The sequence below is a fragment of the Rousettus aegyptiacus genome, unplaced genomic scaffold (assembly GCF_014176215.1).
Source record: "Rousettus aegyptiacus isolate mRouAeg1 unplaced genomic scaffold, mRouAeg1.p scaffold_m13_p_5, whole genome shotgun sequence".
NCBI classification, from domain to species: Eukaryota; Metazoa; Chordata; class Mammalia; order Chiroptera; family Pteropodidae; genus Rousettus; species Rousettus aegyptiacus.
The window spans coordinates 24264867-24281438 of NW_023416308.1; the positions used below are offsets into that span (position 1 = coordinate 24264867).

The 16572-nt window shown below is 39.8% G+C and overlaps 1 protein-coding gene and 1 long non-coding RNA gene across 2 annotated transcripts; one reads left to right on the top strand and one right to left on the bottom strand.

Annotated features, from left to right (window-relative positions):
* Positions 1–6754: 6754 nt before the first annotated feature.
* LOC118602823 lies at positions 6755–14320 on the bottom strand. Its single transcript, XR_004950858.1, has 2 exons — positions 9860–14320; positions 6755–9111 (listed from the first exon to the last, which is right to left on the bottom strand). It is a non-coding gene; the product is annotated as an uncharacterized LOC118602823 (long non-coding RNA).
* PANX3 (pannexin 3) lies at positions 8878–15137 on the top strand. The gene is made up of 4 exons (XM_016124917.2): positions 8878–9093; positions 10329–10471; positions 12626–12840; positions 14285–15137. The coding sequence occupies exons 1-4, from the start codon at positions 8913–8915 to the stop codon at positions 14922–14924; spliced, it is 1179 nt and encodes a 392-aa protein (XP_015980403.2). The 5' UTR covers positions 8878–8912; the 3' UTR covers positions 14925–15137.
* The last annotated feature ends 1435 nt before the right edge of the window (positions 15138–16572 follow it).

Below are 16572 nucleotides of genomic sequence, written 5' to 3' on the forward strand. Positions count from 1 at the left end.
ACAGAGAAGTGGGACCTAGTTCTCCACTCAAATCATTTTCTCTTTTTATCTGTAAGAATGTTATATTTCTAGTTCCACATATTTCTAACCCTGACCAACCTCAATTTTCCCAAGGTCCTCTGAGCACAGAAGGAGCAATAGAGCTCATCTTTTTTTTTTCCTTAGTTTTCTTATTTTACTCAGGATAAACTACATTCCAAGCCTAATTTACCCAATTTTTTAAGCTACAGAATTATTCTGATTCCCCAGTTTTTCAAGCTACAAAACCTTCAGTCGATATAATCTAATTGTTCTTTAGTAGAACACTGCCTCCTGTCTAGAGTCACAGATGCTGGCTTTTCAGCAATCGGGGCGTAAGCCCAACTACCAATCTATTGGATTCAATTTTATGTGTAATGTGAACATAGTTATTGGCTTAAATACACAAAGTGCTAGCTCCTATTTCTTTTCCCCTTTTGTTTTCAGTACATATACCCACAAACATATATACATATAATTTTTCATAAGTACATAACTGTAATAACATACATTGGTTTTTTTGTGGGTGTTTACAATTCCATGTTCTTTATTCTTTCCCTTCGTCTTTGACTACATTGTACCTGCACCATACACAGGCCACATGTAGGCGCCTAAAACAGTTTCTTCATGGTCTTCCAACTTTAACATCTGTGTGCATTAAAGTTCAATTAGTCAAGTTCCACTGATACACATTGCCTGCTGGGGTGCACACTGTCATCCCTTTGGAAAGGTTTCTCAGGAACCACCACAAGATGCTCTCACCCCAACTACTGCCCTTTGATTTAGCTGGTAACTAACCTCCCCAAAGTGGGAAGACATCTGTTTTGTTGGATCATAGAGCTTCAAGTCCAGTGAAAACCTAGAGTCAGATTCCAGATGCCTGATGACAACTCACATTTCTATAACAACTGAGCATTTCAAAAAATATTTCCGAATGCATTATCCCATCCTGGGCTTACAAATACACCTTAGGAGTTGATATTTTTCACTCCTCATTTTCTAGAAGAACATGATTTGTCATTTAGTGAGTAGTATAATCACACCTTAGATTCGGGATAATGTCAGCTTCACATTATTATGTTCCAGTGAATATTTTGGAATTGCCTATATGAATAAGTTTCTGAAGCAAAATACATGTCCAAACCCAAGAAGTGAAGCACAAAAATTTTATCTCTAAATATATGAAAAAGTTGCAGGTAGTAGAAACTATAGGCATTGCCCATTTCCTCTAACCATGCTGATCTCTGAAACATTGCCTGGCTGGTCTGACTCCCGAAAGACATTAGCAGTAGTAAGATGAGTAAAAAAGGAAACAGTTAAGTTGGGAGAGATACTCATGCCTGGCCTGACTGTAAGCCTCCCATCTAGAAGAGAATGGCTGCAGAAATCGCTCTACAGTGACAGATTCTCAGGGAAGCAACAGGCTCCAGCTTTCCTTCTTCTAGAGAGCACCATGGTAGGATGCCTGGTCTTGACTGCTCTAAGTTTCCTTAAGTCTCAGCTTCACACTCCTATGTACTACTTTATCAGAAATTCATCATTTGTGTATTTCTGCAACTGCTTTATTATAATCCCTATAATACTGATGAATTTTTTTGTCAGAGAAGAACATTATTTCTTTTGAGATGGCATGTCATAGCTATACTTCTTGCTTGTATTTGTCATGGCTGAGGGTGACATACTGATCAATGACTACTATGTCATCATATCTCATCAAGTCAGCTCTCTGTTGGTTGTAGTATTTGTAAGGGAGCTGATTGATTCAATAACAATGTGCCCTGTATTAAAACTGTCCTTTTGTGAGTTATTTATCAGTCATTACTTTTCTCATCTATTAGTATATATGATATTGATATGACAATTTTCTTTTTGACTTGACTCCACATTGGAGTTACTAGATTAACAGTCCTTGTTTCCTATGGCTTTTCTCTCCAGCATCCTCCAAATAAGCTCCATAGAGATCAGGTCCAAAGCACTCAGCAGAAGTTCTGGGATTTTTCTATGGGTCTGATGCATTCATGCTCCTCCCTGTTCTCTCTCAGATCGCTTGCTCTAGGAGAAGCCAGCTGCTATGTAGTGAGAACACTCAATTAGCTCTATGGAGGGGGTTATGTGGTGAGAAAGTAAGGCTGTCTGCCACACTGAAGACTTTTTCCAACTGTCATGTGAGTGATCCATCTGGGACATAAATCCTCTAGCCGTAGTCAAGCCTTCAGATGACTGCAGCCCCAGCCAATGTCTTGACTTTAACCTTGTGAGAGATTCAGAGCCAGAGCAACCTAGCTAGGCTGCTACCAAGCTCTAACCTGCAGAAGCTGGAAGATCATAATGGTTATTGCTTTAAGCTGTGAAGCTTAATTTTTTACACAGAAATGATGAATGCACATACAAAGAGAGACTCAGCTCATTAATTAGCAAGAAAAATACAAGTTAAAATAACAATATATGACTTTACACCAATAGCTCTCAAACATTTTAGTCTCAGGACCCTTTTTCATTCTTAAAAAAAAATCAAGGACCCCAAAGAGCTTTTATATATGTGAGTTATATCACTTTGTATTTATCATGTTAGAAATTAAAACTAAAAACCTTCAAATATTTATTCATGTATTTTAAAATAAAAATAATAAACTGATTACATGTTAACATAAATATTTTTGTAAAAAACAAATATATTTTCCAACAAAAAACGTGTGTGTGCATGTGAGAGAGAGAGAGAACAAGACAAGGATACCCACTATCACTACTTGCCCTGAAGGTCTTAAGCAGTGCAATAAGGTAAGAAAAAGAAATAAAAGGTATAAAGATTAGAAAATAAATTGTCATTTTTCATAGATGACATGGTTGAGTAGCTAGAAATCCATAACAATTTACAACCAATTAGAATCAATATATGAATTTAACAACTTTGCTGGATAAAATATCAATATAAAAAGTCATTTATATTTCCAAATATTAGCAACAGACAATTAGTTAATCAAACTGTTAACAATAGTAACAAGAAACATCAAATATAGGAATAAATCATAACAAAAAATGTATGATACCCACACTGAAAACTAAAAATCACTAGGAAAAGAAATTAAAGACCTAAAGAAATGAATATATTGTGTTCATGAATTTGAAAACTCGATACTGTAAGGATATCAATTTTCCCCAAATTATGCTATAGATTTTACAGTTCCAAAATTTTTAGGGAAAAATTTCCCCTAACTTTGTTAAGCTGATTATAAAATTCATATAGGAATGCAAAATGTCAAGAATAGCCAGAACAATTTAAAAGAACAATAAAACTGGGACTTTTATACTACATGTGAAAAGAGGTTAATAGTAGTTAAGATTATCTAGTATTGGTACAAAAATAGACAAATTGTCACTTGATTTATAAAAACAGCAAACTGTATCACAATGAGAAATAATGATCACTTTAATAAATTATCCTGAGTTAACTGGATATCACATGGAAAATAATGTAGCTTGACCCCTATCTTATGTGTCTGTTACATCTATAGAGTTGGCTCCATGAATGAGCAATGTCCACAATGTCCTATCTTCAACATCCCTGCTCAGCTCCTGTAGGCTCAGGTCTATAGCTTCTTTTCTGAAGTCAATCAATCTGATATTTGGTCTTCCTCTTTTCCTGCTGCCTTGTTTTTTTTTTTTTTTTCCAGCATAACTGTCTTTTCCAAAGAACACTGCATTTTCATGACGTGCCTGACATAGGGCAGTTTCAGTTTTGTTATGTTTGTCTCCAGCAATGTTTCATAGTTAATTTGCTCTAGAAACCACTTTTTTGTCTTTCTGGTGGTCCAAGGTATCTCTGCCAACACCGTACTTTAAATGAATCAATTTTTTCCCTATCAACCTTTTTCACTGTCCAGCTTTCACATTGTACATAGTAATTGGGAACATGAGAGTGTGGATGATTTTAGCCTTGAACGCTAATCCTTTAATTCCTATATAATCCCTATTTCTAGTCTCTAATTCCTATCTCATCCCATATGTTAAAAAACCAATTCTAAATGGACTGCAGATCAACATGATGCAGGTAAAACAAAAATATTTTAGAGAACAGCTAGGAAAAACTTTTAAAACATTGGAATAACCAAAAGTTTCTTAAATAGGATATAAAGCACTACCCATAAAAGAAAAAAAAAATTGATATATTGACAAATTTATGAATTTCTGGTCACTAAAAGACACCATTAAGGGAATGAAAAGTCAACCAACAGAGTGGGAGAAAATACAAATAAAATATATATCTGGTAATGATTTCATATGCAGACTATAAAAAGAACTTCCATAAATCAATAATCAAAAGACAACTCAACAGAAGAGCAGAAAAATTACTTCAACATACACTTCATAAAAGAGGATATCCAAATGGTCAAGGTGGCCAACTGCATTCGTCATCAGAGAAATCCAAATTAAAATTTCAATCCAATGTTATTACATACTTTCCAAAATGGTTCATTTTTTTTAATTGGAAAAACATAATGGTAAGGATGTGAAGCAAATAGGACTCTCACACGTTGTTGATGAAAATGTAAATTAATATAATCACTTGGAAAACTAATAAAGATGAACATATGCAAAGAATTATGGCCCAGCAACCCAATATACCGATTCTCACTGGTATATAACCAACAGATATGTGTACATATAGTCATCATAAGACACAAATTAGAATGTTCACAGTATCGTTATTTTGTAATAGTCAGAAACTAGAAGCCCAGTTGTCCATCGGTTGGTGAATGGATAAACAAATTGTTGTATTTCGGTACAATAAAAGAAATGGAAATCTGATATACACAACAACATGGACAAATCTCACAAATATGCTGAGCAGACATGAATAGGAAGAATTACAACATTAAAATATCCATACTACCAAAAGCAATCTACACAGTCAATGCAATCTCTATCAAAATATCAATGACATTTTTCACAGAACTAGAACAAACAATCCTAAAATTTATATGGAACAAGAAAAAAGAAAACACCTAAATAGCCAATGTAATCTTGAAAAAGAAAAACAAAGTTGGAGGTACCATGCTACCTGACATCAAACTGCACTACGAGTCTATAGCAATCCAAACGGCATGGCACTGGCATAAAACAGACACATAGATCAACGGAACAAAATAGCTCATGAATAAGCCCACACCTATGTGGTCAATTAATTCATGAAAAATGAGACTAGAATGGGGTAAAGACAGACTCTTCAATAACTGGTGTTGAGAAAACTGGGCAGATACATGCAGAAAAAGAAAAAGGAAACTAGACCACTTTTGTACACCAAGAATAAACTCAAAATGGATTAAAGACTTAAATGTAAGACCTGAAACCATAAAACCCTTAGAAGAAAACAAATAGTAAATTCTTTGACATCACTCTTTGTAATTTTTTTTGTGTGTGTGGGGGGGGGGGGATATGTCTCCTTGGGCAAGAGGAACAAACAAACAAAATAAACAACAGGACTACGTCAAACTAAAAAGGTTTTGCATAACAACGAAAATCATCAACAAAATGAAAAGACAACCTACCAACTGGGAGAAGATAATCGCCAATGATACAAATAACAATGAGCTAAGACTCAAAATATATAAAGAACTCATATAACTTAACACCAAAAGGAAAAAAAAAAAACAACAACAATAAAAAAATGGGCAGAAGACCTGAATAGACATCTCTCCAAAGAGGCCATACAGATGTCCAATAGACATATGAAAAGATGATCAAGGTCACTAATCATCAGAGAAATACAAATTAAACCACAATGGAATTTCACTTCACAGCTGTCATGATGGCTATCATCAAGAAATCAACAAACAACAAATGTTTGCGAGGAATCAACAAACAACAAATGTTTGCGAGGATGTGAAGAAAAGGAAACCATCAGGCACTGTTGGTAGGATTGCAAATTGGTGCAGTCGCTATGGAAAACAGTATGGAGATTACGTAAAAAATTAAAAATAGAACTACCATAAGACCCAGCAATCCCACTTCTGGGTATTTATCTGAAGACACTAATTCGAAAAGATATATGCATCCCTATGTTCATTGCAGCATTATTTACAATAGCCAAGATATGGAAGTAACCTAAATGTCCATCAATAGACAATTAGATAAAGAAGATGTAGTACATATATACAAGGAAATATTACTCGGTCACAAAAAATAATGAAATCTTACATTTGTGACAACACAGATGGTCCTAAAGGGTATTATGCTAAGTAAAATAAGTCAGACAGAGAAAGACGAATACCATATGATTTCACCTACATGTGGAATCTAAAAAACAAAATAAGCAAAACAGAAACTTATACATACAGAGAACAAACTGATAGTTGCCAGATGGTAGGGGGCTGGATGAAAAAAATGAAGGGATTAAGAAACACAAATTAATTGTTACAAAGTAGTCACGGGGATGTAAAGTATAGCATAGGGAGTGTAGACGATAATATTGAAATAACTATGCATGGTGTCAGGTGGGTACTAGACTTAGATAATATTGAAATAACTATGCATGGTGTCAGGTGGGTACTAGACTTATCGAGAGGATCATCTTGTGAGTTACATAGATGTCTAATCACTATGCTGTCCACCTGAAACTAATAGAAAATCAAATGTCAACTGTAACTGAAAAATTAAAAAATAAATAATAAAAGTTCCACATGAATTAGCAGGAATTGAAAACAATGTTTGTTGAGCAGAGAATACAGACACAAAAAAATGCATACATGTGATTTAATTTACATTAATTCCAAAAACAAGCAATAAAATGCATGATTCTCATAAATATGATATAGAGCAAAAGAAGTCCAACACAAAAGAATGTATACATATGGTTCCACTTCCATAAAGTATAATGAGGCAAAACTAATCTATACTCTTAGAAGTTTAGGTAATGATTACCCTTTAGGAAATGTTATTACAAAGTTATTACAAAGCAGCACGGAGGTAGCTTACAGGGAGTTAGTAACATTCCATGTCCTGATCAGACAAAAATTGATTGAACTGTACACTTATGGTATGTGCATATGACTGTATGTATATTATACTTCAATAAAAATGTAAACTAATTTTTAAAAACAAAAGAAAAAACATGCATGCAAGCTAATAATAAACATTTGGCAAAAACACAGATAATGAAAAGATACATAAGTGAAAGTGTGGAGGGGATAAAGGAGAATGAAATAAAGGATCCCTTCTCCTGCTCCCAAGCCGGGGTCACTCCAGTTAGCACACTCAGGGCGGTTCTGCATCAGAGTTGGCCTCTAGCCTAGAAACGGAGAGAGAGGCAGGTCTAGCCTAAATATTTGTTGGCCTAGGAAAAACAGTTCAATAGAGGTCCACATACCATATATCTAAACAATTAAACATTATAAGTAAAGCTAGCAAAGTATTAAATATGTTCTATCTACCTACCTTGACTTATTTAGACACACACGTCCCTTCATAATGATCAGGAATGCTAGGTATGAATTTAGAATCCTGACTCCCCAAGCCCCTTCTTCTCAATCCAGCTAAGTCCCATGTTGCAAGAAGCCTCACAATCGCATTTACAGGCACCCCAGAACTTCTAAATTCCATCCAAACCTCCACAATGAGCCACTCCTTAGTCCCAGGGGTGCACATCAGCAGCAAGATCTGCCCATGGGAGGATGCACCTGAGGAAGAGGCCTGTTCAAGCCTTGGATGTAGGTTGGGGCCAACTAGGCAGGGAATTACAGCATCCCATCTAGACCAGAGTGGTCTAGAGCAGGTATGGAGGCTCTGAATGGGCACATACCCTTGGCCCCATGGGCTCTTTACCTTGTGGGAAGGCCACAGCCAAAGAGGACCAGTGTGAGGGAAAAGGTCAGGGACTCCTTTGCCATGTCTCAGGGCAAGTGCCCTATGCCCCAGTGTTTGTTTTCCACTGACCCAACACCATCGAATGGAAGTAAGCGTTGATATTTGCCATACAATGTACAGTTTACAAAGTGTGTTCACATATTACTCTTAATCAATCCTCACAATCTTGTAAGATTGCAGTATAATGCCATTTGAGAGATAAGAATACTGAGCTAAAAGTGACTTCCCGAAGTCACACAATAAAAGCAAACCAAAAAACAGAGTACTGCTAGGTCTCCAGTGGAAGATGTTCCCCTCCAAATTTCAAAGGTCATGTTCTTTCCACTACTCAATACTTCCATCCATCCCTCAGCCTTCTAAAGAACTGATGGGCACTAAAAAAAAAAAAAAAAAGAAAAAAATTGTAAATATATGAAAATTGTAAATATGTGGTTAAAATATTTTAGAAAAATACCAGAGGCAAGGAAGGAAATTTAACACCAAATACAGAGTCCTTTCTGGGAAAGATCCTGGGCCCAAAGCGAAACTCATCACTGGAACAAAGAAAATAGTATACAGGAACAGCAATCCTAGCTGAGTCTTGGGGATTCCATTCCCACTCCAAACCACAAAATTAGGGCCTTCAACACAATTAAGCAACCTCCACCCAAATTCCACACCAATTACATGAGGGAGGGGCCCTTCTCTCCACCACCCCACCAAAAATACTTTATTAATGAGAGGGCAGCATAAAGCCACCAGCCTCCATCTGCTCAGGGACAATCCAGAGAGCAGGCTGGCACCAGCCCCAGCTAACATTCGACCCTCCTCCAGCGAGAAACCACTAAGCTATGCCTCCCTTTAATTACTAGGTATCTGGTTCAGAGTTTGGACAGTTATTTAGAGAACCAGTGCCTGCTCCTAGTACAGATGTATGCAAGGCTGGGGCTGCAGGCACTATCTGCTCAAAGCCAGCTGCCTGAAGCTGCATTCTCCTCACTCTACCATCTGGGGACCCATCCTGCCACCTCTGCACCCCAAAGCTCAGAATCATCATGTCGCTCGCACATACAGCTGCAGAGTACATGCTGTCAGACGCCCTGCTGCCCGATCGCAGGGGCCCCCGCCTCAAAGGACTGCGCCTGGAGCTTCCCTTGGACCGCATGGTCAAGTTTGTAGCTGTGGGCTTCCCCTTGCTGTTGATGTCCCTGTCATTTGCTCAGGAGTTCTCCTCCGGTAAGTGGCTTCCAAGACCTAGTGTATAGGAGAGACTCCGCTTTGTTTCACTCTTTACATGGGCTCCAAAGCAAGGCAGCCCCCACACTGTCTAGGTATCATGACTGGTCTGGGCGCTCATTACCCATGAGTTTAGGGCACCAGCAAAAGACAGGTACCAAAAATTTTTAAAGTTTCCAAATATTGCAATGAAAAAGTTTAAATTTCAGTATTCATATATTTTATGTTGCTGCAATAATTAAACTTTAATTTTGATTTTACACAAATGAGAAAGATTGGGGCCCCATAATCTTTTCAGGACCTAGACCCTCTAAGGTCTTGGTCATCCATGCTTTAGATAGGTCTCTTATCCTCTTACAGCCTTCCTCCAGCTCCCCACCTTAAGTTATTGACTTAAGAATATATGTTAAGTGCCATGACTTACATGTTTCAGACCTTCTTTATAGGTGCTGAATAAACTCATTCCTTCCTCTCCACATACACAAATATTAACAAACACATGTAGGAAGTGTTCTAGGTGCTATGTTAACTCAGCAACTCTGCCACCTCTATTAAAGAGAAGGTGGATTTCCCAATGTATTTTCTGGCTGTGTGATTAGCTTACACATTTCCCAAGGAAGTATGTCAACCTCTCAATTGCCTCTTCATTTACCCACAAGATGGGGAGTACTGGTTCCCATTTCTGCCTCTTTCTAGAGAATGATGGGAAAACCAAAAACCAGAGAATCTCCTTCCCACACCCACCTTTCCTTCTAGTATCACTCACCCATCATTTTTCTTGATTTGGGCTCAAAAGTCCAGGCAATTCATCCTTTAAATTTTAGAACCTAGGAGACATCACCACCAAACTGTGAGCCTTCCGGTGCCAAACTGCAAGGGTGTAGGATGTCCCACCCATCACCTTCCCACACATACTCCCACTCCCTACCCACTGCTGCCTGCCTGACTGAGTCCAGAGGGAGGGGCTCACAAAGAACTGGCAGGCATCAAAGGCAAGTAAGTCAGTGCACAAACAGGCCTGGGCCAAGGACTGGAGTGCTTTCCCATCATGCCTGTCCTGACATGGCATTGCCAAACCCAGAAAACGGGGGCATGAGAAGAGGAAAGTGGTCCCAGGTACAGAAATTGGCAGAGTTGTGGAGGGGATGCCTAGAAAGCTCTTAGCTGAATGTCCCCGAATTCTCATTCGTCACTCCAACTCAGAGCGCTGCCTCAAAGCTGTATTCCTGTTCTAGGCTCTCCCATCAGCTGTTTCTCTCCTAGTAACTTCAGCATCCGACAGGCTGCCTATGTGGACAGTTCCTGCTGGGACTCACTGATTCACCATGAACAGGATGAGCTTGGCCAGTACAAGCTGAAATCTCTTTGGCCTCACAAGGTAAGGTAGGCTAGGACTGTCAGGCCAGCTTGATGGCCAAATGGAGTGGGATGGAAATGCATCATTATATTCCCTCTTGCCTCTTTGCTACCCATCCCCTTTCATATGGTCATTGATTTACATGTTTCAGACATTCTTCAAATATTTTTGAGTTCCCACTTTTATTGGAGTATAAGCTTTGTGCTGATAGATGATGTTTGTTGACCAGCAGCCTTCAGTGTAAGGAGGTTCCTTGGGTCATTTCATGGGGGAAAACCTCAATTTATCAGTATCTGTAATCCTTTCTTTTGGTCTGGTCAATTTTCCCAAGATCCTTAATTTGTGTGGAGGGGGCAGTTGTTATTAAGCTTTGCTACCAACCCAAGTGCAGAATTACACTGGTTTAATGTTTCCAAGGAGTAAACCACAGCCTTCTGCCAGGGGAGGAACAGGGTAGTCGTGTGAGTGCACCATGTTACAGAAAAGACCTGCTGGACTGTTGCTTCAATATTCCTGTTTTCAGCCCCACCTGCAGCCCCACTTTCAGATGTACCTGATATCTCTAATTCCTGAGTCTTCCTGGTTCTTTGGCACAAAACGGTCTGCTTGCTCCTGCCTCAACTCCCCCTCCACTCTCAGGCTGGTATCGTCTATCATGCAACTGCTTTCCAGTTTTCAACATTTTGTTGCTCTTGTCTCCTTTCCTGTTCTCTTTGTCCTTATAGGATTATGTTTTGTTTTGTTTTTTATCTCATTGTCATTCCAGTGGGGTTTCATGAGGGAGCAGAAGTCATACATATGTCCAATTCACAATGTTTAATCAGATGTCACTGATAACATTGTAATTATGACAATTTACAAACCTCAAAACACCACAGTTCTAGAACTCAGACAAAACCAGAGACTTAAAGCAAAAAGTTCACAAGGTCTCTGTCACTGGAAGTATGTAAGCAGGATCTGGAAAGGCAACAAGATCAAGATATTGAAGAGGGAATTTATATGTCAGAAAAGAGTCAAATCTCTAGGGGTGAAGAGTTTGTTTTTAAGGAATATCATTTTATAAACAGGTGCAAAAAGGTTCTAGATTTCTCTAGCATGACTTTCACCACCTCTTTTTAGTTCAGAAGCGCGCTCTCTCTCTCACACACACACACACGTGCGCGCGTGCACACACACACACACACACATCTCTTTCTCCTCTACCTTGATACAACCAAATATGTGTCCTTCCTCTTTTTCTTTAAACTCTCTTCTAAAATACAAAGCACTCCTGGTTCAGAGAATCTGTAGCCAAGTAGCCAATAAGGGAATAAGTCCCAAAACAAGACTGCCAAGTTCCAAGTCCTCCTCACTCATCTGCTAGATGTGAAATCCTGTGTAGGTTAATATTGTCATGCTTCAGTTTGATTGTAACATAGAGACACTAACAGTACCTACCTGATAGCACCCTTGTGAAGAGCAAATGAAACAATGCATGTTAAGCACCTAACACAAACATAGCTTTAAAAACTGTGGGCAGAATAATACACCTTACTCCATTAGGTATAGTATGATGCAGAAACATAATAAGTCCCTTATCTCAGGTAGCACAGGAGAGAAGGCAGGGAAGGAAATGGGATTTGGCCTCTTCTCTGGAAGGTTTGAGTAAGTCAGCAATGTTGGGCCCCTGGTTGGACTTTGAAAGCTAATAGACTTTGAATGTCTGGTGATGAGAACAGTCAGAAAGAAAAGTGAAACACTGAGAATAAACACACTCTTCCCTGGAATACCATGACCACTGCTGGCCATGATTTCTATGGCTATCCAGGCTAACATGCATAGAGAATGGGGAACACTCTCGCTCTCTCTGTGCTGTCCCTCCCTCCTTCCCTCTCTTCCCTCTTTCTTGCCTTTCTTCCTTCCTCACACTCTCCCTCTCTTTCTGCCTCTTGCCTCTCCTTCCTGGGTTCCCATATAGACCCCAGATCAGAAAAATGGAGGTAGGGAGCATGAAGAGCCACCATCTGTCCTCCTGGGCCTCATTATATTAAGCCAGGTCAGTTGAGAGTCTTAGGTCCTGGGCCTGAGGCAGCTCATCCCCCTTCTGAGGCAACAGCCCTTCACGAAGGGATCTCTCCATCTCCGCAAGGCCCCAGCACCCTGGGCCTCCCTCCTCAGCTCACTCTCGCCCTACAGGCCCTCCCCTATTCCCTCCTGGCCCTGGCCGTGGTCATGTACCTGCCAGTTCTGCTGTGGCAGTATGCAGCTGTGCCGGCCCTCAGCTCAGATCTGCTGTTCATCATCAGTGAACTGGACAAATCCTATAACCGCTCCATCCGCCTGGTGCAGCACATGGTGAAGATCAAGCTCAAGAGCTCAGACCCCCATGTTTTTTGGGATGAACTGGAGAAGTGAGTTGTTTCTTCCACTCCTTTCCAAAGGACTCCATCAAACATTAAAGTGATAGCCGTGCTGAGTGATCTTTAAACTATCCTCTATACCAACCTTCTCACGAGTGTAAAGTGCTTAACACATCCTCTCGTTAAATGTCTATGATTTCCGTACAGAAGAGAAAGGACTCTACCTCCAGTTTACAGATGAACACACTGAGTCACACAGGGATTAATCTCTCTACTTTCACATGCCATTCCCCTGCTCAGAAACTTTGAATATGTCTACAGAAAATATCTATGTTCTCCCAAATATTTTTCCAAGGCCTTCTATACAGTCACCAACTGCTTTTCAAACTTCTAATAAGTGACAGAAATTTCCCACCCTACCTAGACAGTCTCCTTTTCTCCTGAACAAGTCATCCATCGATTTTAGCATTCATCCATCATTTTTGAGTCCTAGGTACTGTTCTGAGTGCCTTAGATACGTGTGTGTATGTGTAGGTTGGGTCGGGGCAGAGGGGGTTGTGCCAAGATGAGGAGGAAACGAAACTACACCTACCTATGTGAGGCTTATACTCTATCAAGAGAAAACAGACAAGAGAAATCATAACACTTAAATGAATTACATGGTATGAAGGGGGAAAAAGTAAAGCAGAACAAGATGGGGTCGGGCAGGAAAGCTGAGAGGCTATAAAGTGGTGCAGTTTTAAATAGGGTGGCCAGGGTGGGCCCCATGAGGAGGACAGTGGAGCTAAGATTTGAAACCATATTTTGGTTTCAATCTCGTGTTTATGTACTCTATCTTTCTGAACCCTATCTACCTTTTAAAGGCCAACTCTAAGACAATGTTCTCCATAACTCTAGCCCACAGTTATCCTCTCCTAACTTATAACTACCATGGTTTGTATTCCTCATTTTAACATCAAATCAAGCCCAATATTAATGTTTGCATCTTTTATCTGCCTCTTCTCCACAAGCCAGACTTTTTCTTAAGAGACAGGCTTACATGTACCTGAACACTACAGCTCTCGACAAATACTCGTTAGCACACTTACTTTTATAAAATTGAATTTGCCTAAAAACCATAGAGTATACAGACGAGAACCAGAATGGGTTTATTTAGACTCCCAATCCATTGTTAACTTAATAAGCCTTACTGCTTCCTAAGGATCCTACTTCAGCTTACAGGTTTCATCTTCTATGATGGGCAGAAATCCAGTATGACCATTTATTATTCACTGACCATTCACTGGTTTTAACGCACTGCACTCACTGCTTGGAGAATTAGATATACTGACACACCTTTTGGGAAGAGGGTGGTTATGCTCAGAGAAGGCAGATAGATTTTCATGAGTTGAGAATGACATGCTGGATACACAGATTCTGTTACTTTCCACATGGCTCTTTCAGGATATGATTCTGATATGGTCCCTCCTCACCTTGCATTTCTTCCCCTGCCCAGGGCTCGGAAAGAACGATACTTTGAATTTCCGTTGCTGGAGCGGTACCTGGCATGTAAGCAGCGCTCACATTCACTAGTGGCCACCTACCTCCTGCGGAACTCCCTCTTGCTCCTCTTCACCTCAGCCACCTACCTGTACCTTGGCCACTTCCACCTGGATATCTTCTTCCAAAAAGAATTCAGCTGTTCTGTCAAGACAGGGCTGCTAAGCGATGAGACCTACATCCCTGATTTCATCACATGCAGGCTGACCTCCCTGTCTGTTTTCCAGGTTGTCAGTCTCTCCAGCATAGCAATATACACCTTACTGGTTCCAGTGATAATCTACAACCTCACACGGCTATGTCGGTGGGACAAACGACTCCTGTCCGTCTATGAGATGCTCCCAGCATTTGACCTCCTCAGCAGAAAGATGCTGGGGTGCCCCATGAATGACCTCAATGTGATCCTTCTTTTCCTCCGAGCCAACATCTCTGAGCTCATCTCTTTTAGCTGGTTAAGTGTCTTATGTGTGTTAAAGGACACCACCACCCAGAAGCACAACATTGACACCATGGTCGATTTCATGACTTTACTGGCTGGCTTAGAACCCTCAAAACCTAAACACCTCACTCACCAGGTGTGTGATGAAAACCCATAGTCGAGACATCATGGAGCAAGAAATTTTATGGAAGTAAAAATCTCTTGCCTTCCTTATGAGCCTCACACATTTATACAAAAATGACCATTTCAGAATTGCTAAGCTTGGATTCAGCTGAATCATATATCCTCTATCATGTTCTGAAGGTTAAAAGATACAATCAACACATGGAAACCAATCTGAAAGTTAGATCTGAAGAGTCAAAGAACTAAAAAGTTAGGTCTAGAAAATAATATGAAGATAGAAGAAAAATCTACAACTAAAATAAAGTTTAGAAGAAGGAAGATTTCTAAATAAAGAAGGTTATAAAGGCTATTTATGGAGGCAGGTTATTCTCACTGTTCACTCCATGGCCACAGGACACGCACTCAGGTTATCCTGAAGAGCAAGTGAATTTATTTGGTAAGAGAATAAAGATATGAAATCTCTGGAAACCCTTCGGTGAGGCCTGACGTCTTACAAATTTGCCCAGCTTGCTATGTGGAAAACATCAACCTTGCTCAGGCCCTCTGTGGCCTGCAAAGTGGGCAGGAGATAATGAAGGCAGAAACTTGTATCTGCAATTTGGGCTTAAGGACGGTGTAGAACAAGGCCAGGCCAGGCATCTGCCATGGAACCATGAGGTGTGCAGATATACGTTTCATTTTCATCATCTAAATCAGGGACTCCCTCAACCAAGGGTTGGGATTATGAGCTGTAGACTCCTTCACAACTCTTAATGGACCCAGGTGTGCTTTTAATACACTAAGCGGGGCTATAACTCGACTTGCAGTCAATCACTGGAGAGCAACCACTTAAATACTGTTGAGTCCCTTCTCTCCTCTGACTCACTGCCCCATCTTAGCTGCTAACTCCCATTCCTCTGTCTGTGTTTAAGGGAACCCTGATCTGACTCCAAAGGCCACATTCAGCCCACAATACCATGCTGTCAATATTTCTTTTTAGTGGTGCACATTATTACATTCTTTTTCATGTAAGTAAGTAGAAAAATTATGTTGCTCCTAACAAATTTAGATTAATTTACCTAAAATGAGCAAAAGGGCAGACACACAGGCATTCATCAATGGCTTCCTATTGTTATTGGGTAAAAGTCAAACTGTTCAGTTGGTACACAAGACCTTTCACTATTCAAATACTGCCTACTTCTTCAGTCCTCTTGCCTCTCTCCACATACATTTTTCACTCTAATCAACTACTTGCTATGCTTCTCATGATACTAAGCCTTTGAAGATGCTGGCCCCACTGCCCAAGATGGCCTCCTGTTCTTCACAGGACTGACCACTACCTCTCCTTCAGAGTCAGCCTAGGCACATTTCTTTCAAGAAGCCTTCCCTCTCTCCTCCCCACCTCCCTAACTGGGCACTGCCATATTATCCAACACCTACCTCTGAGATAAAACTTATTACACTGTATTAATACTGCCCCTTTATTTGCTTGGCTTTCCCTCTTAAATAAGTTTCCTAAACATTCTGCCATAATAAGCACTAAATAAATATTCTTCTGAATAAATAACTGAATGAATGAGTTGCTTGGTAATATTACATTGTGTGGAGCCTATAAATAAGCCTGTATGAAAAAACCTTTGGGCACAAAGATGCACTTTGCAGCAACTGATGATCAAAAGGTCAAACATGAAAAGAATTATGTA